At 36.9% G+C, this 24,957-nt stretch overlaps 1 protein-coding gene across 1 annotated transcript in view; it reads right to left on the bottom strand.

The window, feature by feature from the left end:
• The window catches only part of lamc3 (laminin, gamma 3), a 135,264-nt gene that overhangs the window by 38,345 nt on the left and 71,962 nt on the right, over positions 1-24,957 (bottom strand). The window contains exons 10-11 of the mRNA XM_041970435.1: positions 18,295-18,493; positions 4,102-4,211 (exon numbers count right to left, since the gene is read on the bottom strand). Of these exons, the coding sequence (XP_041826369.1) occupies positions 4,102-4,211; positions 18,295-18,493 (309 nt within the window). The remainder of the gene's footprint in view (positions 1-4,101; positions 4,212-18,294; positions 18,494-24,957) is intronic.

Raw genomic sequence — 24,957 nt, 5'->3', positions numbered from 1 at the left:
AAATCGGCCCAAGCTTATCTATCAAAGCCGCAAACATGGAACTGCGTCAGTTATCCTGGCAAAACTGCGCCGCTCTCCACTTTGCGTTTCTGAAGCTACTGCATATGCATTATGGGCGTTCCGGCCAGAAAGTGCACATTAGTGGGAGGAGACTATGCAAATAAATCTGGTTTGCGCAGCAGTGGGATTCATGTAGCCCGCAAATAGTTTGCGGTGTTTATGTTTGCTCTAAAAATAGCGTTTCTGAAAAGCAGGTGCTAATTGGCACAACAGTATACGCGCAATGGCTGCAGTAATAATTTTAAGGAGGAGGCACAGACACCATGAAAGGCGACTAAGATAATGCATTTTTTTCTATTATATTAATATATTTAGAATGCCAGAGAAGAGGATTGTGGAGACGATCCAGCGTTGCAATATTAGAATTGCTGGATAAGTTTAAAGACTTTATCATGCCTGTCTTTTATTATTATTATTATTATTATTATTATTATTATTATTATTATTATTTCTTTATAGCTTTTAAACCTTTATTATTTCTTATTTGTTCCTTGCATGTTTTTATATGTACAATACCTTGGTTCCTAAAGGTTGTTGTTAGTGTGCCTTATAAATAAATTGAACTTGAATATGAAACTATATTGCAGCATTTCTGGTGACATTTAGATTTTTTTCCTCGACTTCCGCAATATTTTTATTTGTCTCCTTTATTTGTCTCAACTTCTATTGGATAAAAGTTAATTTTGCGTTTGCGGTTTCCTTGCTCTCCAGAACCTTACATGACAGAGCAAACAGCGCCGCTAAATCCTTATTTAAATACTGCTGTTTGCTCCGCAAATGATAACAGGAGCAGTCTTAATAGATCAGGCGCTAATCGTAGAAACATAACCAGAGCAAAACTGCGCAGCAAATGTTAAATAGCGCAGCAGTTTTGCCCTCGTCATAACTCAGCCCCAAAGTGTACAAGTTCTGGAAATAATGTAGATACAACTTCATATGAACTATAACAGCTGACTTTACTTTGTGTCATTTGTGCAAAAGGGCAATGTGGAAAGCTAAGTACACCCCATGATATAATAGCTTGTAGAACAGTTTTAGCAGCAATAATTTGAAGTAATAATTTTTTGATACAACAATAACAGTTGCATGCATCATTGAGGATGAATTTAGACCCACTCTTCTTTAAAAACTTGCTCCAGATCATAGAGCTTTGTGGGCATTTGTTTATCCACAGCTCTCCTAACATCTGGGTTTTTCTTTTTGAACCATCATGTTGTAGATTAGCTAATATCTTTGGGATCATTGTCCAGTTTGATAATTTGAGATTTAGCCAAGCTTTATCTGTTGGACAGATAGCCTCAACAATCCTCATCTAGTCATGCCAATTCTGCTGTTTCTAGTCTCAACAATCTTCCAGACAATATCACCCTAACTGGTAAAAAAACAAGAAGTTATATAGGATTTTTACCTTAGTTGTGATGCTCTTGTTAAAATTTAGTCAGTCTTCTTATTTCCAGTTTAAGACAATTGCTAAAATCAGGTATTCATTCTCTGTACCGCTTGGTCCATTACGGGTCGCGGGTAAGCGTAAAAGGTAAGGTAAAATCAGGTAATTTCTTTCAAATACTGACTTAAATAAAAATTACTCATGCTTTGGTCTATTATTGCATTGAGTATTGTAATTTATTGTACTAAGGTATCAGTCAGGGCTCCCTCTGTCGCCTCCAATTAATCAAAATGCTGCAACAAGACTTATTACCAGTACAAAAACGTATGAGCACATCACCCCTGTATTTGCTTCCCTTCACTGACTTCCTGTTAGGTTTGTATAGATTTCAAAATCTTACGGCTCACCTTCAAAGACTTACATGCCTTGGCAGGGAGAAAGGACACAATGGAAGACTTAATGACCTTGTATGTGCCCTCCTGATCACTGAATTTTACAGTTAGTGCCATTCTAACTATCCTCAGACCACAGTTTGTGGCAAAGGGGGATCAGGCTATTTCCATTGGAGCCATTTCCAATAAAACTCTTTAGGAATCTGCACTAGACACACATCTCTTTGACAGGCCTTTGGTATTGTCTAATGAATCTATTTCTTATTCTGTTGCTAATAATCTGGCAGCTTGGTCTCCTCTTTTGTGTGTCTAGAAATAAATGACATTTTATGATTATTATTATATTATTTTTAGTGAAGTTCACAAAGAGCTGAATAACTGTGATATGCCCTGATGCTGTGGCTCAAAAACACCAACAAGCCTTCACCACTGCCTCTGACAGCTGATATGAGGTGTTTGTGCTGATATGAGGTTTTCTTTGTTTCTCCAGTCATGTCTTCTTTGACCTTATTTATCAACAGAATATTGTTCCAGGAATCTTGCAGCTTGCTCAGACGAAACTATGCAAACCTAAGCTCTTGTTGCCAGATTTTTTTTTTAGGGAAAAGACGTTTCCTTCTTGCAGCCATTCCAGACAAACTGTGCTCTTCAGTCTATTTTTAATTGTACTGTCACAAAGTTAACATTAAACATTCAAACTAAGGACTGTTGAGTCTGAGATACAAGTCTTTTTATTTTTTTATTTATTTGTTTTTGCAGTTTCTCTGTTGAAATGTGTGATGTTGGAGTAGATTTTTTGGGATGCTTAAATTTTCGAAGATTGACAATTGTCAAATGTTTTCTGCTTGTAGATAATCTTTCTCACTGCAGAATGGCAGAATGATGAACACCAAACTGGTTGGAAATGGCTTTAAAATACTTCCAAGATATTTGATGAAATCTGATTAGCACCACCTGGATATTACTTACGATAATTCCTAAGGATAGCAGTAAGGATGAAGTACACACTGCTTCCACTGCTTGTTGAATAAATAAAGATTGAGTTTGATATGTCATGCATTATTTTTTCTAGGTTGCATTTATTTAATTTTAAGAGTTAAGGACCAGATTATTTTTAAAAAGCCCTGAAATGTAAAACCTTATTATTTCAAAAGGGTGTACTCTCTTTTTCACGACTTTTTGCGTGTATACAACAGTGTCTTAAGGTATGACAGAATACATGCAAAACTAAAATGCATAGGATCTGTTTCTCAATTATCATTACAGACGAACATATAAAAATGAGATAAGTAAGGGATAATCCCTGACAAGGTGTCCATTATCATAAATTATACCATGGTCTGGGTGAATACTCGATTTTGATTGGCTGTAGGGTGTCCATTAAAATGTGATAATGGAGACGTATAAAAGAAGTTCTGGTCAAACAACCTTATTGTTGTAAATTATTGTACTGTCTAAACGATATAGGGCGTAAGGTCAACCCTTTCATTGTTTCATCTCGCTCCACAGTCTGAGGACCACACAATTCTTCCTCGAACAAAAAGACCGGTTCGCCTTTAGCTTAACTCCGAAAGTTCGGAGCTGATTATCCCGCACTAGTCTCGTGATCACAGACATAAATCAGCACTAGCTACTACTCAGCATGACAACATTTTACTTCGAAAGTGGTGGTACAGCTGTTTCATGATTGCTCGACATCAATCAGAGGCCAGCTTCTGGTAAACAGAAAAGAAAGATTGCTGCTTCCTTGGATTCACTGAGCAGCACTGATAGAGAAGAAAATGTCCCAAAAATCATCAAAATTGGGCAGACAGGAGCTGAAACCGGGTTATATACATAGACATGTTCATGAGGAACGAGGTAAATAGATTGGAAAGCGAAAGTGTCTTAAACTACATTTGATTACATACTGTACTTGCTAACTTGCCTGTGCTTTTTTTTTAGAGAACAGAACCTCTAGTCTGCATTTGTTAAATGGCCGTCACAGACATGATCTGGCATGTCCCCAGTCAGCCGTCTGAGTTTCTGTTGCCATCGTTACCAACTTGCGTTTAGTCAGTGCAATAATTTACAACAATAAGGCTATTTGACCGGAACTTCTTTTATATGTGTCCATTTTCACTTTTTAATTGACACCCTACAGCCAATCAGAATGGAGTATTCACCCAGACAATGATATAATGAAGATTAAAGATAAGCAAGAAAAGCATCCTTAAAATAAAAGCCATAATAAAATCTAAATTTGAAACAATGCACACTTACAGTTGTGCCCTCCAGCATTGCTGATTTTCAGAGCTGTCAAGTTATAAAGGAGACGTTGGAATTCATAGGCAGACAGAGAAGGTTTGAATCTCCTTTCATGTTCATGAAGTCTGTGAAATGAGAAGAGAAGATACATTATTTACAATATATTTGTGCAGCACTCGCACAAATTGTGATTAAACACCAGAAATATAGCATTTTAACAGTACAAGTACTGAGCACAACAGAGTTAATTTGTATGTGTGACAGATTTATTAACAACTAGAGGGGTTTTAAAGCTGTTTTATTGCACTCTACATCTACAAAGATAAGAAACTCATTGCCATCCATGTGTGCTTCAGTTTTAATGGCAGTCTATATAAAGCACAGCAAGTAGACATACAAAGTGCAAAGAAAAAATGTAAATGTGCTGACTTCAATATATATTCACGGTCTTGATCACGGAGCTTTGCCATCTGGTGAAGGATGTTTTACAAAGCCATGTGACACAGCTGACATCTGCCTGTTTTACGCATGTCTCACATTTTTTAGATGCTGTGTCAGCACCACACAGCATCTATTGTATTGCAAAAAGTCTCTTATTTAATCTTCATATAAGCGTTAGAGGTAAATCTTTTTGAGATATTATTCCCACTGTATAACTAAAAAAAAAGGGGAGGACCATTAAAAAAAATAAAAAAATAAAAAAAAATCCAGCCCCCTTAAACTGTTATATAGTACAAATAGTAGTAACATATAAAACCTGCTAAACATTAAAATAATAGCATTGTAGGCTAAAAATTGTAGCTGAATCTTACAGTCTGCGCTACTAATGTTAGCATGGTGACACAGTTGTTCATGACTGTGCAATGATTAGTCAGCATAAATTATTTGACATAGAGCAATCAAAAATTCATCAAATGCTGATCTTTCAGCTGTTATTTAACAAATTTGACAGTAAATTGCATCCACCATCAGACTGAAAGGGATGAAAGTTCAGAGTGTTATATCTGCTAGGTCAGCATATTTAGGCATTGCTTAGGAAATGGACATTCTGATCATTTTCATATACATATATCCTAATATGAAAGCAATGATACAGCATTCATATCATGTGTTTGTGAAGACTCTGGAGAACCCAGTCGACTCCAGGTGAAGGTTAGTTTAAGCTGAAGTCCAACTCAATCTGTAGTCTTATTGAGGTGAGAGTTTTGTTTAAACTGTTGCAAACAGTTTTTTAATGCATACACTGCCTATGTAGTCTACACCTGCAGGGATTGGCTGAGAAAGGTGTGTGCCAAGGCCTTGGCAGAGTAAGAAAAGCTCTTTGAGGAATGAATAAATTGTAATAACCTCTGTAAACTCTTGCTCTGTGTTGAATCTGATGTCCTGCTGCAGTATAATAAAAGACACAAAAGACATCTGGAACTTTGCAAATATATTTCCCACCGATTAATTAATGAGGAATTTCCACATTAGTATATTTCTTTCTTTATTTTGTTAAACTTTTTGAGTTGTATGAAATACTTATGAGCAATATGTGTCTTACCTGCAGTAGAGAGCTGTAGTATTATCTGACAGAGTGCTCTCATTTTAGAGAATCAGAAGGTTTCCTAAAGAAGGTGCTAAAGCTAAAAGCTATGCTGATGTGGGTTGTGAGAATTTTTTTTAAACTCATCTGAATAAGAAGAAGAAGAAGAAAGAATAAAAAAAACTCAAATCCCGAAAATTAAAAAGTATTCTTTTGTAAACCACATTGCTTCTGCATCAGACAGTAACAACTAGGGCAGCTTACAATGGCCTTTGGATCGAAGTGCAACAGGGGTGTTCGGCAGATTGCGAGAATGTAGTGACATGGTCAATAACTATCTGATGCATAATATAACTCTTATGTTAGGTTTTTTAGGTTTCAGCTTTTCACATAAATTTGTTCTTCTCATGAAATCACTTTGCACAGCTTTTGACGTGGCTCATCAATCAGAATTAGTCTCTGAATCTCCAAACTGACAGCTGACTTCTGCTGTTACAGGTAAAACACTGACAAAACACACCAATTTACACAAACAAACCCCTTTACCTTTAATAAATATTGAATTCATTTGGTAAGTCTATGATTTATTCACATGCTGAGTGATTTACCGTCTGAAATGTTGTTGAAATATTTATGGATCATGCTACAACTTAAAGTATAGTTAGTATGCTTTATATTGTTTAAATATTAATAGACTACAGGTATTTGTTAAAACTGGCAAACCATGTTTAAAAAGTAGGATTTTATTTGGATGACAAGCCCAAACATAAAAACAGAACCTTGTCATTACAGACAAGGATAAAGTATAAAACCTTAAGTTTGTAAACCATATCAGCCTAAGTCAGGCCTTTCATATGTGAACATTCAATGGCTGCTATTTTATTAGGTCAATTGTTCTCAGCGTGACAGTAACTCACTTTTAAAATGCTTTATTTTGTGCAGGGCTTTAGTCTTAGTATTTGCATTAACACTTTGTGTATGTGTGTTTTTTTTTGCGAGCATTTACGGCTTCCCACACATACTCTTTTGCTGTGGCGGGTCCCTGTTCCGTGGCCTGACATGTAGGCACGGTAATAAAGAGAGGCAATTACAAACTGGGCCTCAAAGCCATGGTAATGGAGCTGGTCAGACAGCGATAAGCAGAGTGTGCATGAAAGTGAACAAACTCCCAATCGTGCTTTCCCTATGGAGTGTCAGTGTCCTTTTTAATCAGCACCAAGCAGAGCACAGAGAGCCACACTGTAATTAAGCCTGTTCTGCAGAGGATGAGAGGCGATCATCAGGAGAGAAAAACCCAAAACAATGCTGGACACTCTCACACAGCCACACAAACACAGGCTCACCCAAGCACTCTAGGAAAGATAGGATAGATAGAGATACTGGATGAGAAAGACAAACAGTGTGTGAAACAGAGAAATTATAAAGTCCAAGAAGTAACATGTAATTGACTTTGAAGTAAAAACACATTTAAATTTAACATCTGTGGGAACATGTTATTAGCATAATCTGTGCAAGTCTGCCTTTGAATAAAAACACACAATTACCATCACTGTTAAATTATGTAAAAGGATGAACATTAATGCTATATAGTCTACTGACAACATGGATGTAAATGAATAGAAACATATATTATCTATAGGTTACCATGCTTTTTATTGAATGCTAGATTGTTATCATTGAGGATTATACAGCAATGTAAAAGCAAGTAAGTTTAAATATTACTATTTTTCTTGTAGTTTGAGGTTGAAATACAACCACTGTAGATGAAGGTAACACAAAAACCTTGATAGATTTTAAATGGGTTTATTTTATTTCTTCTGAATTCTGATGGAATCCACTTTCAAGGCAATTTGAAGGTACATTGTAAACGGGTCTCAGTGTACCCTCAGGTGGACCACTTAGTTCCACTGGGCTACAATATCATTTACAGTATATAATTATCATATTTGGATTGCAAGGCGATTCTATATTACTGCATAATGCTGTAAACGTAAAAAGCAAACTAACACCCTTTTTGGAGCAGAACTGTAGGCCATACCGTATGAATAAATCAGTTGTTTACTCAGGCACACATTTCCATGCCTCTCCTTCATAAACTCAGCCACCCACAACGAAGATTTTCTTTTTGTGTATCTTTTTGGCAGCAAATTCTGCTTTCCTTTCATTTAGTAGGTCATGATCTGTGATCAAAGTCATGAATTTTCAAAACATGAATGAGCAGAGTGCCAGATGGACCTGTTTATTGTTTGTTATTGTGGATCTCCATTAGCTACAGCTTATTGCTGCTGCTATTCTTCCTGGGGTCCAAAAGTCTCTGGTGCAAAAAGCCTTGCACATTTTATCTGTTTCCTGTAAGATCTTTTTAGGCAGCTGAAACAGTGAATACCTGATTAACACTGACTTAATGTATGTGGAGCATCTACCAGTTGAATGTGAAGAGGGGGTTTTTAATTTCTTCTTTTCACTATTATTTTACTTTCCCTTAGCATAATTTTTATGTTGGCATGCTACAAATGTACACATAGCTAAAGTCAGGAAATAAAATTTCCCTGCCTACTCATTTCTAGGGAAGAAAAATGAAAGAGAGGAAATATATAAGAGAGAAGTGGATGCAACCTCTTATAAAGTCTGCACCACCTTCTCTAATCAATTCTCACAGCATGAATACCTAAGCCTCCATATATTTTTCCTTCATTGGATTCTAAAATGATCTCTATAACAGGTGGGAACACAAAGCAACTGAACAGGTTATCATATTTACCATCTGTGAATGCAGAGGCTGTCAGTCAAGAGAAATGCAAAGATTGTGTGTATGTGTGTGTGTGTGTGTTTATACTCGTGATTATTTATGGTGCCACATGATTTTATCAAAACACTCAGAAACACATATTTCCATTTTTGAAATGCAGTTCATTTTAATGCCTGTGCTGTATCTGATTGCTATAAATCAGAAATGCTAAATTCTTTGGGTTTTGCTTTTTATGATAGCCAGACAGAGGGAAACAGAAAAAGCTTTATGATACAAATGTATCTGCACATATACAGGTGCATGAGAAATCTGTGTGAAAAACTTTTCCAGAAAAAAAATTAAAATGGTGAACCCCCTCTTGTAGCCAGAGCTCTTGGTGCAAAGGGGAGAGTCATTAGCCATGCAGAGACAATACAAAAAGGCAAGAAAGCATTGGAGGTGACAGAACGCCACAAGCTATGACCCTTTAGAGGGGTTGGATCATTTGATGGTGCAGACAAAGAAGATATGCTTTTCTTGGATGAAGACCAAGCAACCTGTGCTTCTGCTCCTTAATAGGATCACACAGTAGATAGATTCATAAGCTCTCTGTCAATGTCCAAAGTCACAATTTTACAAGAATAACCTATAAAATCTGACCTTAAGTTGTAGCGGTAATGAACGATTACAAGCCCACGATAAATGTGTGGCATATTCAATGATTAGTGATAACACATTTTGCTCAACAAAAAAGCTGAGAGGCAAGTTAGCATCTAAGAAAGTTTAAATTTGTCAAAAAAAAAAAAAGTATAAAGACAAGACACATTATTCCAAATCAGCCATAAACTTATTTTCTGTCTGCTCCAGTTTCCACTGATACAATGTGGCTAACAGTGAAGTTGTTCATATTGTTTTTCCATGTTTTTCGAGCATAATCTACAATTAAATCATGCACATTAAATAATTTCCCTTTGCCAGTGTTACGCCCTCTCCTGGTCTGCCCAAGCCTTTCCTGCCTTTCCTCAGTGATCACTCCCTGATTGCTCACACCTGTCCCAGATCAGCCACACCTGTTTCCCTTTCACCTGTCAGTCCTTATATACATCAGAGCCACAGTCATTCCTTGTCGGACATAACCTACACACCATATGGACGCTCTCCCTCTTCCTTCCAGGCTCCTTGGTGTCCCACGTCTGCTCTGTCTTTATCAGCTCCAGTAAGATCCTTTATCTGTGTTCTTTCCAATAAAGATCTGTTAACCTGCTCTTGTCTCTGAGGGGTCCATGCATTACAGCCAGGATTAGCATGTTTACTGGGGAGACTTTTCTTCTCCTCAGCCTAAAGCCAACTAACTGGGCTATAACTGTTTCATTATGATGTTATCCATAGTGCTGACAGTCAGACTAATCATGTTCTTTTTCTAATCCAACCAAGTACTTCTCATTTCTCATCCTAATGAAATGATACCGTAGCTATGAGGCAACCAAACTTCTACGTTTTGCTGTAACATGTTGTATTTACATGTAACCATGGCAACCTGTAAAATGTCATCATGATTGTGTTGTAAAAATAACCTATTTTAGATATTTTTGCAGCTCTACCAATAAATGTTTTTGACAACACTTAACCAGAAGTCAAGAAAAGTGTTTTGGTAAAGTGTTGCTGAACTACTGAGGGATCAGTCTCAATCTCACATTATCACAATGGTTGAAGTTGCAGCACTTAGCTGCTCAGATGACTAAGAAAGTAAAGCCAATTTTTATGGACAAAACGCATCCTCTGAAACACAAATACAAGCTATTTCTCTCTGGTCTACTCCTGTCTGTTCCCCCAGCTACTAAAGATCCAAGTTTTTCTTTTGCGCCTCTCTCTACCCGGGCTCTGAACGCTATGAAGAGGAAGAGGTAACATATTTTATTATGCACTTCTTTTAAAAATATGGTTTTAGACCAAGTATGTGGCACATCAGTTAATTAGCTGCTCATAGCTTATATTGTATATGTTTTATTTCTTCTTATGTTTTATGTTTTACCTGATATGACTGATGACATGTATGTCTGCTGCAAACCAAATTATCCTTTCAAGGGACAAATCAATAAAGTGAAGTTAGCAGGAGTTAGTGGGTTTGTGACCAATGCAAAGTTTAAAAGACAAACATAGCCTAGATGCATCTGTGTTGCAGGCATGTTAAGTATAATATACAAATTCTCTAAATGCTTAGATAAGCTACTTTAATTCTTCTTCATTTTAATTTCTGTCAGCAATTGCTGTACTATCATTTTCAAAGAAAAGGAGGTAATGCCAAACCACAATTACTTCCATCCATCCATTTCCTATACTGCTTTGTCCAATTCAGGGTCACAGGGAAGCTGGAGCCTACCTCAGCAATTAGCAGGTGAGAGACAGGGTGCACCCTGAGCAGGTCGCCATTCCATCGCAGACCCCACAATTACTTAGAGTTACAAAATTCAATGTAATGCATAAAATTTGTCATACATTACTAATTAAGATTTATATACATTAAAACAGAGGGTGGGCAACTGGCTTTGAGTCAGGTGCCAGCAAAGAGGGTTTGACCTTTTCAGGTTAAAGATGGATTGAACACTGATATAAATTCTTTGAAGATTTTTCAAGATCCTATTTTCTAAGAAAATAGGAGCAAATGACAAACTAACCAGTGCATACTGATTAACTTGTAACCAGGGTTTTTTAGGAGACTTGCGATTAGTTGATGGTCAGTTAGATTTTCATAACTTGCTGATTACAGAATTACTGTTTATTAGTTACTTTTTTAGTGTACTGTTAGGTACATCAAATTCCCAAGTGGCGCACTGATTAGTTATTTATTAGTAGTCCCTCATAAATTTAACAATACTTACAGTTTCTGTGTACCTTATTATTACTCAGTAATTTACACACTAGTATGGAGTTATCTTTCGTCTCACACTCGTGCAACCCCACTAGCAATACACTGCAACTCTCTTCCATCACCTGGTGTAAGGTTAGGTGAGTTTCTCAACCTTTTCCAAACAATTTCAACAAGACTGACCTTTCCTTTGTCAAGCTCCGTTTTCCACGACCACAGATGATATTGCAAGTGTTCTGACTCTTGCTCAAACTGCTCAGACAATCATCATGAGATTCTTGACAACCAACTACTGCTCAGACTTCAAATCAGACATTTCCTAGCTGAAGATTGAGGACAGCTCTTTGCTCATGCTTTAATCATCCCCAACCAGAGACAGTGCAGTTACCTTTCATGGCAAATTACAACTTACTTGCCAGGCTGTAATACCTGTACCTTTTCTTCAGGTCCTTTAAAATGGAACATATTTCAGTATGTCTTTGCAGGAGCTAGCAGGACTTCCCCCGCGCACACACCATTATTATAGAAACTGTAAGAGTGTGATCCCAGAGGTTTATGGAAGCTCTACCAAACTCTTTTGAGCTGATAGACTGAAACATGGTCTGTGGAGCACAAAGAGAGGATAATGAAGCTGCATAACATGTCCATTTCCATGTGGACTCTTCTGTTCTTTGAATAGTTTGCTGTTTTCTCTGCTTCACTTAAAGCAAGCCCTGGGAAACAAAAACAATTAAATCCCTTCTCAAGGAAGAAGAAGGGTGGATACACAGAGAAAGTTAAGTTGTTTTGTGGGTGCTGGGAAGAAGAATTAAAGACAACACACAGGAAGAATTGAAGACAAATTGCAACAAAACAGTCTGAAGGAGGTGCTGAGTGGGATGAGAAGGATTAGAGGCAACAAGACTTCAGTCTAAGTGGGGGAAAGGAAGAAAATAGAGTGAAAATCTTAAGCTTGTTTTTGAGCTTTCAGGCTTATTGTGAAGAACAGGACACCTGTCCCACTACACCAGGTTGACAAACCTAATGAGATCTCTCTGTGACTGATTAGCCTGCAGTTTCCCTATAGGCCGTCACACCAGAGTTCACATCTTTAGCACCAGTCTGCCTCTCTCTGCCAGTCACTGCTGCCTCAGGTCTGACCACTTTTTCCTGACAGGGGTGAGACTAAGTTTTGGTAGATGACAAGATTCAGAGAGGAACTGTAAGACATCTAATCTTAAGGTGAAAGATTCAGTAAGACAGCACAAAATATATGATGAGGGAGAGGTTTAAACCTGGGGGACAGTACTCTTTCTGTGTGGAGTTTGCATGTTCTCATGGGTTCTCGCCAGGTTAAGATATGCATGTTAGGTTAATTGGTCACTCTAAATCTGGGATCACCAACCACAGACCTCTTGAGCCCGTGTCCTGCAGGTTTTCACTGCGTCCCTGCTGCAACACACCTGGTTCAAGTTAAATTGTTCTCCAATAGCTTGTTGTCAAGGTCTGCACCAGCCTCTTAAGGACCCATTATTTGAGTCATGTGTGCATGGACATATTGAAACTGGCTCAAGAAGTCCAGAGTTGCTGCGATGGACTGGTGACCTGTCCAGGGTGTACCCTGCCTCTCACTTGGGAGACTCCAGCTTACCTGCGACACGTAATGGACAAAGCAGTACAGATAATGAATAAATTTCACACTACTGCTGCACTGAAGCTTTTGCTTATTTGTTGTTGAATGTTTTTATATTTTGAATGATTGGTTTTGAAGATAGTTATTGTTGTATGAACTGAGGACTTTTAAACTTAATTACGCTGTAGGGATAAATAGTATCTGGGGTTATCTGGGGGGTTATCTACTTACAAAAAGGAATCTGGGGTTTGCATGATTGTCCTTTGCGTCGGATGGTTCATGCCTCTGCGCCATCCATTAATTTATGATAATTGCCACCTCGTCAGGCATTATTCTTTACTTGTACAATGTAGATGGCAAATTTCCCCAATTCTTTCTTTTCAAAGAAAAAAAATGCTTTATCTATGGTTATTGAATAGTGAAAACTTCATTTTTTTACCTCTTGAAAAGCTATTAAATGCTCTTTTTATTCCCAGTCATGTTACTTATTTCACCAGTAGATGTAAAGTTTTTAGTTACAAGATGTTCCATTAAGTGTTTTTAAATGTCTGACTACTTATTGTAATCAGCAAATCATTAAATTTTTTAACGTATTTATTGTATGCATTTCATGTACATAGTCTATCGCCATTTCAAATTTGTACTACAATCTCTGTCTTTAGTATGCCGGTGAGACAAGCTATTTCAACAACCCAGAACCAGAGACAATAGCTCAGCAAAGGTTCACACATATTTTTTCCAAGTTTGTATTAATACATTGGTCACATACACATATGCTTTCAGGACTGCTACTGCTGCAAAACAGTTTTTCTTTCTTTTTTAGTCTCCACTGGCTGTGAAGAGACAATTTCCTTACTATGTTATAGTGTGATTCAAGTGATGAAGGTCAGATATGCTTCATCTTGGCATCGGTTTTGAAGTCTTTAAAAAAAAAGGCTACAAGTGTGATTAAAATGTACATGATTTCTCCAAGTCAGACTGTAAATTCTTCAAGCAATTCGCAGCCTACTTGATCGTACAGAACACTATTTAAGTGATATTATTGTAAGCAAAAGTTTCATAGAACTGATTTTGAAAAAGAAAAACACAACTAAGCAGAGTTTCAAGATATACAAGATAACAGGACAAATAGGTTAAATTTATATGTCAACCATAATAAAACTATATATCAGACTGATGTTAATGCTGTCACTGTGCTGAGAATTGTGTCTCAGCTTGATCTTTAATGTTGTTGCCTTTTCCTACAGTAAAGTGTTCTTTCATATTATTTCAGGGTTAAATTACATTGAGATTTATCAAAAGGCATTGGCACAAAATTAAAAACTATGTGAAAATTCTCACAGAATCTATGTATATGTTTTTCTCCTCATAAATATTGTCTGATAGCTAAAAGATCAAATATCCATCAACATCCAGGTGTGGGAGGGTTACTACTACTACATTATGCATTATACCTTATCTGAGTGAGTGAAACTGCTCAGATATTTAAAACTGTTGCCGTTAGAAGCAAAGTGCTGCAGTGGGCCAAATATGTTTTAACTCAGACACTCATAAAATACCAACCAAATATAAAATTCAAACTTCACTCTGCCATTAAGATAGAAAAGCATTGATTCAAATCTCTGCACGCAAACTGCATCTATCCACATGCAGTGCACGTTTCAGGGGAACTGCAGCTCTAAGAGCACACAAACACACTATAATCCCTCCCAGTAGCATCCAGCTGACAAACACTTCCTAATGATGAGAACAGAACTGATTTCATACTTATCTGTACCTTCTCAGCACATTTGGGGCATGTTATTAAGAGTTATACCTAGCTTAAAAATGACATTTGGCATTTCATACTTTGTTAGACAGCAGGGATGACCTGCAGGAGTTTATTGGGTTTCTCTTAAGGTAAAATACTTTAGATAAATGTTTATTGTCAATAGAAGATATAAAAAAAACAAACTGAAGTGAACTTATAGTTATAAGCAGTATGTTTAATAATAATAAAGTGGGTAGCAGAAATTCACATCTTCAATGAAATTCATGTTTGTAATAATTTAACATAACATTTGTTACCTTAAAATAAGTTTCATATAAGTGCGGATGATATGACTTGTACATTTTCTTTTGGAGGAAAGACCAGAAGCTCTGTACATTTTCTTTTGGAGGAAAGTCCAGAACCTCTTTAATAGCCATGAGTAAAGTACAATCTGATTGGTTGCTAAAATGGCCAAAAAAAAACTCAGATTAGTTAGAAAGTCAAAATCAGGATCTAATGTCTTTGCAAAAAAAAAAAAAGATTCCGAATATAAAACAAGAAAATCTGTGCACAGGTTCTCCCAGAGAAGATTATCATGTTGCACCACCAGAATGGAGAAAACCAATCCCTGATCCTTTCATGTTTTTAGCAAGCCATGCTGCTTTTGCTACTAATTTTGGAAGGTAGGGTGAAGTAGGGGGTGTTCAGTTATTAGCAGTCAGCAACTTGCTGCTAGATTTAGTTACACTACATCCTTTAAACCTGCCTCTGTAAAGATTTAAAATGCAGTTCATGGTTTTCAAGTCCACTAAGACAAGGACTGTGTGACATAAATTTTGTCATCCTTACCATTGTGCAAGGGTCCTCGAGGTCGTTCAGTGTGCAGAATGAGTGTCCTGGCTACGCATGCGCTTGGATTAGTCTCCATTTAGGAATACAATTCACTTTAAAAAGAAGATGGGGACCAGAAGCACTACTATATAAATGTTTGCAGGAAGAGACACAATGCAGGAGAATTATTTTTACTTACCGTATTGTGCTTACGTGCCTATGCATGGGAAGCATTAACACATTTGATTTAGAAAAGATTATATTAGGAACGTCACACAGATACAAAAGCATGAATTAACTAACAGAAAGATAGCAACTGTATCAAAGAAAAAAGAAAAATAAAACTTGTTCTTGTACCAAAACTTGTACCAAAAAGTGTTTGCTGAAGCTGCATCATGCCATCATGTGCCAATTCAAAAATGATACTTACAGAAGAGTCTGAGGTCATCAGCATTCATAGTGCCTGGTGATTTGTGAATAAATGGTCCTCTGAACTGTTTTTACTTAAGTTTCACGATGCAAACATTTCCATACCCTGGACATCACATCAGCTACAAAAACCCTTACATGCCCTCTGTTTATGTCCTTGGTGTCTGTCTTTTGTATTAAATGTGAGTGTGTAACAAAATTAAAGGTCAGTGACCAAAAAAAAAAAAAAAAAAAAAAATCATTGGAGCTTTGGAACAGTGTTTCTATTGGTATCTAATCCCTTTACTGAAAAAAATGTTAGATTTTTATTCTCTTAGAACGACTTATTTATATCTGCTTGCCATGAATCCACATACACGGTAGCTGCCATATTTGGGCCACCATTTATACCACAGAGTCTCTGAATGGACAAACAACTTTGTATGAGAAGTGAGACCCCCTGAGCCTTAAAGGCACATAGAAAAAGATGGTGCACATGTCACAATGTTGAGGTAGTTACTTGTAGTGCAGTCACTGCTGCACCTGAGGTTAATGGATCGTCTTGCATATTATAACATGATCTGGAAGAATTTTGGCCCCTGATAGCCACCATCCACTCACAACAAATATTTAAAGATATTTCTATGGCCATTTTTACCACTAGATACCAGTTATTCTTACACACTGTGCCTTTAAGTGTTTTTATAGAGAGTTGGAAGTGACCAATTTGCTGGTTTGACTGTACAACTCCTCCTCCAAAAATGGTAGCGTGTTCCAGGCTCCTTCCTCTCACTTACTGTCTGCGCTGTGGTTTACTGGTCTTTTCTCTGTTCCACTTATAATTGAAAATGGCTAGTTTTGATGTCGAGTCATCACATTGTTTGTTATATAAAATGAACTTGTGCTTTAACTGGCACTGCCCAAGAAATTTGCTGATAATCTGATTACACAAGTCACACTCAAAAAAAATTAAGTATGGCGTTTCTATCACCTCATGTACAGTATTAATATCTGTTCATCCACACTTAGACTTCATATTTGTTCAGATTTTTAATGTTAACATTATTATTCTTTGTATGCCATCTAGCCTCTAAGTTTCCTTCTAGGAGATCGATAATGATTTCACTTAGTCTGCGGTCTGTGACGCCTTGTATCTAATTTCAGCCCTGGTGTTGGGGTATCAGACTGCAGAGGGACCACTTATTGCATATTCTACCTCCAGGCCAACTCTACACACTGTCTAGCACCCTGCATGCTGTCACTATAATCCACTTAGCTCCTCTTTCCGTGCTATGACCTGGTGAACCTTAACAGCCAGACTCCCCGTTGTCCACTTCCTCAAGTTTCGTAGCAGAGTGATGCTCCAGTCCAGACACAACAACAGGTAATCACAAGTTGTATTACATCATCTGATTTAAAATGACCACAATCACCATTTAATGGTCACTCCCATAATCACATCCAGGAAGATAAATAACTTGTGCAGACCCTTTTCCTCTAAACCATTGATTTCAAAACAAAGAGAACCAATGTTAGTTGAGAAAAATGCATCTTTTCACCTTAATTGAGTCACGTCTTTGATAGATATTTTGTAGCAATGTCTTATGTCTACATCTCAAAGTATTTTTCTTCCTCTGACGACAATGGAGAAAACAGTGCAGTGGGTGTATCGATGATGTCGCCTGTCAGCTGAATTAATTTAATTTCTCAGTCACATGTTAATCCTGGTGTTTAATCTGAATTGTAATCATATTTACATTTTTCTTTATCTATCCTGCTATTCCTTTCTACATATGGGTAAAATCATACACCTAACTCATTTGTCCATTCACCTACCAGCAGCACATAAATTCCTGGATCCTGTATTTAAATGTGGACACCACATAAGATGTCCTAAGAGCCAGCTGCTCTACCAAATGCTCGGTAGTTTTATTCAACATGTGACAAGCTTCTTCTGTTTATTCATACTGCCTCTTTTACCCTCTCAGTATATTTTGGATGCCTGCCTGTATTTGTGGATTAATTCCCTCTTTTTATCCTAAGAATTGTTTTGATAATATATTTCACAGTTTTTGTATTTGCAGTCCTTATTTACCCCTGTTTCTCAATCAGTTCTCAGTTAAATTTGATGGTTTTCCTACCTCTTTCTCAAACTGTTGATGTTTCATCACTCCTGTACTTATGTATTACATAAACTGAATGTAATGCTGCTCTGCACCTTCCATATCTACATGACATCCAGTACATGAAGGAGCAGGCTCATCACTATGTTCATATCCTGTGATTCTGCTCGCCCCATGACAGTAGAGTTGATGTGAGTGAGCACTAATCACAGATATCTTGGATAGTACTCTTCAGACTCTTAATATAATGTAGTAACAAGCAACCCATGCAACAGAGAAGTCTACAGATGCAGAAAATAAACAAAACACCATGACATCCAAGCTAACAATCCTAAAGCTAATTAAAAAACAACATGTGCACACACCTGACAATGAAGGAGTGCCGGGGGGTTAAGGCAGGGTTGTGGTCCAACAGAGGCTGGGAGGAAAGGTCAGCTAACAGCGTGAGTCCAGAGCCTTGGAGTAGCAGGGTGACATGATCAGGGAGCAGCTCGGGGGTCTCAGAGGTGAAGGTGATGTAGAGAAGCTGCCCATAACTGTGGACTTGGTAACCCAGGAATTTCTCTAGCAGAGAGGTAGAGGTCGGATGTTAGAGATGTGGTTAGAGTCATCATTATAATTTAGGACTGGGCCATCTTTCTGCCAGTAATGTAAATACAGATGTTTGTGCAAGTGTGGTGAAAGTTGAAATAGTATCTATTTTTGTGCAAATTTGAATAAAATATTTTCTATCTTAGTCTGTATTTGTGTATATATTAAGTCAGAGTTAATGGCTTGTTGAGCTCACATGGAGCACTGCAGGAGTCTGTGCATAATTACCCTCTCATCTTTCGCTCCTTATAGTACATTAACAAGACTTCAAAGATTTTAACTATCACAAGACACCCACTCTCCACCCTCAAAACTGTTTAAAACAGGAATACACTAAAGTTGCTTCCAATATATGAAAATAGATTAAATTCTTTCCCTCCCACATTATGGAAATATGAAAGATGCAAACACAACAAGACAGTGTGGAAGGTCTTGCATTACATAGAATGGCACATAAAAGTACCTAATATGGAATATAACATTTTATCCAAGAATACTTCTTCTCCTCTTTTACAATTTAAAATGAAAGAAAAAGTTAAAAGTCACAAAGCATCCACTGGTCAGTACAAACTTACACTGCCTTTGGTAAATATTACAGCTTGTAAATAAATTTTCTATCAGCTAATGGTCTTTTAGAGAGTGTTTAAGGGTCTTCATTCATTCTTGGTGCCATGAGCCATCCACTCAAAGTTTGTTTTCCCTTGTGTATCTCATTTTCCCTCCTCCCTTGTGTGTTTCCCAGTTTTAGCTTGTGTGCAGGTGTGGGTTCAGCACTTGTCACGAGGGTTCCTGGCACAGTCCACTCATCAACCCAGCAGCATTTCTTCACTGGTCTAATCACCATTCAGCACCAAATCATTGTTACAACTCAGTGGGGAATCCTTCCCAATCATTGCAGCTCTAACCACCCCTCTTCCTTTTTTGTCTGTTTGTCTTCCCATCTGCTTGTCACCTCAATCACACCCTTCAACAAAACTGTCAGAAGATTGTTCACCTATTTGGATTGGCTTCTGGTACTGGTTTTTCCCCCCTCCAGTAACTGGACCCTGGTCATACAAACTGTGCAGAATTACTGGGATATTTTCTTATGAATCAACCTGCTTCCAGGTTCTACTCACAAATCCTGACACTTGCTGCAAAATGCATCAAATTCTATGTGATTCTTGGTGCATCATCATTGAATCCTCCAGATTTGAGATATTTAGAAGGGTGATGGCAAAACTTCCAGTTTTCATTGCTTGAGGTAGTCCATTGTGTGATCATTAGCCAACCTCTTTTTATCTTCAGCTTTTTCACAAATTATGTGACGCTCGCCTCCAGTAATTGCTAATCCATCTTTCCTCTATAAGTGAAACATTTCCCTTGCAGCTGGCTACAGCCCAAATCCAAAGCATGACTGATCCAACTCAATGCCTAACAGTTGGGAAGCTGCTCTTTAAATCTGGTCTGCTTTCAAACTATATTTATGATTATTGTGGCTTAAATTCTATACTTTAGCATATGTCTACAATTTTACAAATTTCCCTGGCATGTTTAGATGTTCTTTTTGATCTTATAAAGATGATTTTTGTGGTGGAAAGAGACAGGAAAGCCTCCATTATGTACTCCACCGTATATATATATATATATATATATATATATATATATATATATATATAATTATATATATGTATGTATAAAAATTATGTATATTATTACAGTCCTGCCTAGAAATATACTTTACTTTGTCCTTGTTGCCAATTTCTGCTTTGTGGGCATAGCTAATCTACCTGTCAGGCTGCTATAAAGCTGTTAAAGATGACCATGAATGGTGATTGTTTAAGGTCAAAGGTTACCTATAAAGTCTTGAAATCTTCATCACCTGAACGATGGATAACTTTTAGAAAGCCAAAGCAATAACTATTCATTTATGGCCTGAGAAAAGGATATCAGACAACATCCAATTTATGGGATACCCAGGCTTTTGAAAGATCCTGTTTTTCCACTCAAAAAGAAGGAAAAAAAAAAACCCCCAAAACATGTATTTCTGAAATCATGGGAAACAGGTCATCTCTATTATGAAAATTTATATCAAGGAAAATAAAACAAACAAAACCAAAACAATGATGTTGCCATTCTCTCTAAGATGTGGTTGATGTGGTTGAGTAAGCGGGGGGAAAGTGACAGGTTGCACGCTTGGTTGCCATCTTGTTTCTGAGCGTAATCGTGTGTGAAGTACATCCTGAGCTCCTCTGGGGCTTAAGAGGGCCGTGGAATTGAGTGGGTGATTTTGCTTGCGAGGGGTCTTTGGCATCATTCAGAGCAATTCTGCTGTCTGATCATCCAATATCTCCTCAACCAGGAGCCGGCTTTTGTTATTTGCGTGGTGCCCTTACACAGCCCACTCTTGTCCGCTGCTACAATGATGAATGTTTTTATATCTCACCTGCGTTTGAATTGACTTTTTGACACCCTGAAATGAGGTACTTTGTGCTATGGCTAATGTATTAGTCACCGATCTGTATAAACAGCTAGTTAAAAAAAAGCTCATATTTTTTGTAAGAAATGTCAGATGAGTATGAAATTATAGCAATAGCTGTTTTTATTCTTCAAAACACACCATGCATTTCATGGTAACCTAAATAATGCATGTTCTTCAAATATCACTCTCAGTTGCTTTACTATAAATTATATTGTTACACTGGCAGTCCTGTTCCATCTTTTAGTAATTTATCCATCTTTTGTTGAGCAGCTCAAATGTGCTTTTTACACCCCACCCCTCCCCTTGAAATTACTAGTGTGAGGAAACATGAATGACTGTGGTTCTACATTTGGATGCATCATTTAACTTTTGAACAAAGACTGGAAGGAAATGGCAAATGGGCATCAATTAAACAAGAGACGATTAAAATAAATTAGTATTGAGTAGCATTTTATGTACACCCCAACAGGATGTCATTCATCTCCTAGAGAATTTAAAATCATAGGAAATTGATAAATATTGACAACCAGGAGCATGTCATGTGGCCTAACAATCAACTGCCATGAGCACTGAGTTTAATAATCACATTCTTGTTTCAAAGGAGCTCTCAGGCCTTTCACTGTAGTTTCTGAATCAATATATATTGCAGAAAAGACATTAAAAAATAGTTCTGAACAAACAGAGCTTTAAATTAAATGTCCAAGTAGCAGGAGTTCTTTTATTAGGCCCTCACATTTAAGGATCTGAACTAGTAGAAAAACAAATAATGAAATAACAATACGCTCTTTTAGTCTCACCCAACACTCAGGTCTGAGCAAATCTAAAGCTCAGACATATTGTATGTGACATGGTGTACATGATACGGTGATAGGAGCTAAACTATGTCCACTTTTCACTTTTGCTCATTGTTAATTTTCATGAGGAGTATTTCTCTGTATTTCCATTGTAAAACATTTGGCATCGGTCTGATGTCAAAGTCACTGACTTGGCTTTTTGATATTAAGTTGCTCATTAAGATGCTTTTGCAAAGTTTGAAACAGGAAACAGATGAAAGTAAAAAATACAGCACAAGCTGCTAGAAGAATGCTCAGATCATCTACGTTATAAGACGTGGTGTTATTATAGTCGAGACCCTTCAGGCTTTAATTGATTTTGATTGGGTTTCCATATTTCTGCAGGAAATTTTGTCAAAGTGGAACCTCCCAAAGGCATCTGACATTGTATATCTGTCATTTTATGAAATTTGGTATCTCCAGTCACTCACTAACATAAACACGACTCAATCGGCACTCAAAAGAGAAGCATTTGCCAGCAGATGATTATTGTTGCATTAGAGAACAGCCCCAGTAGAGCCACAATTTTGGGGGAGCAGACAAGAGGTAATTACCTCAATTTGGGGAATGATGCACTGTAATAATGAGTAATGTACAAACCTCATGTTCACAGAAAATGAAAGTCAATGTATATTACTTTTGAAATGATTAATAGGGAATATTTTCCACACATACCTTGCATAACTGTAGTTAATGAGCCCAGTAAAGCTATTTTGTGACTAAGCTAATGTTCTCCCATAGTGCTCCCTTACGGCTGTGAGCAGTAATGTTTTAGATTTAGCTTGGTGGCCATTATTCTGCAATAGTTTCTTCTGCATCACACGGTTTGTTTTCTGTGTTGGTGAGGATGGAAGAACCAAAACACAGTTATTAATGGGCCACTGACAAGTTGCATGGCCTTATCTAAAGTAATTATTTTAAAAACCCTACAAGGGAATTGATCATCATTCGTATGATCTGCTGTCTACATTGTCATGGATTTATATTCTTAATTTGAAGTAAATTATCTAATTGGAAAAAAGTATCTTCTTCTGCACATTTTCACCATAACATTTAATGTACATTTCAGCTATTACATGACAAATTGGTTACTATATCAATTTGGATAACTTAGAAATCTGTTTTTTTCTTGTCATTGATTTAATATGAAGAGCCACAAAATAATTCACTTAATGTAGCATAAAAAAATATTAAGAGCAGACAGAAACGGCCTGCATGGCTCTGTCCAAAAGGTGTCCACACCAATACATTTAAACCTTTCAGAGATCCACACCAATGTCCTCTAATATTCACCATTAAAGCTGTTGCTTTTACACAAGTAAAACAAGTATGACACAAGCAATTAGTAAGAAAAGTTTAAAGATTTTGGTGGGCACTTTTTGGGATAATAACAACAACAACAATAATAATAATAATAATAATAATAATAAAACAACTCTGCCTTTAACAGCATATTAAATAACACATTAAAGTGGACATTATTTCTACCAGTTTTTTCCTTCCTATAACATCAGTTTAGACAGAATCAAATACCATCAAGGTCCACCTAGTCCTTATGTTAAACTAGAGATTTCTATTTCCTTCTTTACTTTAATCATGCCAAAACTCTGTGTTGCAGATGTATAAAGAGTAAGACCATATTCAGTCCTTATTTCAGGGCTTACATTGTTCTGAATTTCTGTTTTCTTTCAGAGTCAATCTGGCCATTCCGTAGATGGGTATTTTAAGTACCTGTAAGCATTTAAATTGCAATTATTGATCTTTCACTATTCATTTAAATTAAATCTGGTCTTGTTCACTTGAAATAATGACCTGGAAACGTTTATAGGATGTTGACCAAGTGGTGAAATGTGTCTCAAAGGACTTTGACTAAGGTTAACCAATCAGCTGTCAATGAAACAAGAGCAATTTCAAATTTCTCACCTAATTCTTAGAAAGTAAACAATTATTTTCTAAAATGTCAGGACATTGCTCGAGGAAAGGTTTTACTGCAAGCTGGGGTTGTCAAAATTTAAAGATAAAGCTATTAAAAGAAGATCTTATTAACATTAGATGCTGCCTGTATTTCATGAAAACAGCTTCATGTTATGTGTTTTTTTTTGTTTGTTTTTTTCAATTTGTTTCTATGACTCTGTCAGAATGATCTGAAGTCCATTGACTGTACCACTGCCAGAAGCACTTAAAGCTGCCATCACAACAAGTGAAATATGCCCGCATAACTTGTGGTGTATAGTGAAGGAGTCCCCAATCAATCAGAGGGTTTAGACTTCTCTCCAACCAAATTAAATCAACTCACTTTCGATTAAATCACTGTGCAAGTCCCACTGAGGCTTTAACATAGACCATCAGGCTGATAGTCTGAGAGCACAAGCTGGATGGATAAACTCTGAACTTTTAGACAAGTCCAACATTGTGATTAATCCAACTCCACCACTGCATGCAGGTGCAAAACGTGACTTGAAACATGAGCTACATGAACAATTTAATATGACAGACTAAAACTGCTGCAAGGATCACATCTCTGTGATGTTTTCAAAGAGGTAAAAGGGGAGAAAGTGGAGTATGGAGCAGAGTGGTAGCCTGTCAACAAAGAGCAGAGATTATTCAAGAGATTATTTCAGCTCTTAAAACTCTTTAGCAGTCCACACAAATAGTTGTGCATTTCTTAAAATATATCTACACGAAAATAGAATGAAATCTAAAGTAAGATTTGACAACTTGGCCCGACTTAAAAAAAAAAAAAAAAGATTTTGTTAGCTTAAGTGACTAAATGATTTGAGTTTGTAGAAGTTTTATGAACGTGTGTTGTAAGGACATGCGGTTGGAAAAGAAACTTGATGTGACACGTGATGATTTAAAGTTCACCTTACTTAACTGATTAGCAGAAAATTGTTCTAACATTCTAACAACATGTTGCCTATACACTGAAACTCAGGTGAGAGGTGGATTATTGCTGACATGAGGTGACCAAAAAGGTTTTGGTGTCTATTTTGCTGAAAACTGGTTTCTTCATGAGGTGCTCTGTAAGTAGAGATGATCAAGGCTGACGTTTTTGCATTTTTTACATTTTATTATGTCTAAATAACTTATTATTATTCATCATAACAGCGAGAACACAAAGACAACAGGAAACTAACCAAGAG

This window comes from Melanotaenia boesemani, chromosome 19 (genome assembly GCF_017639745.1).
Source record: "Melanotaenia boesemani isolate fMelBoe1 chromosome 19, fMelBoe1.pri, whole genome shotgun sequence".
Lineage (NCBI taxonomy): Eukaryota > Metazoa > Chordata > Actinopteri > Atheriniformes > Melanotaeniidae > Melanotaenia > Melanotaenia boesemani.
The sequence above is the reverse complement of the archived record's forward strand: the minus strand, read 5'-3'. Positions and strand labels throughout refer to the sequence as shown.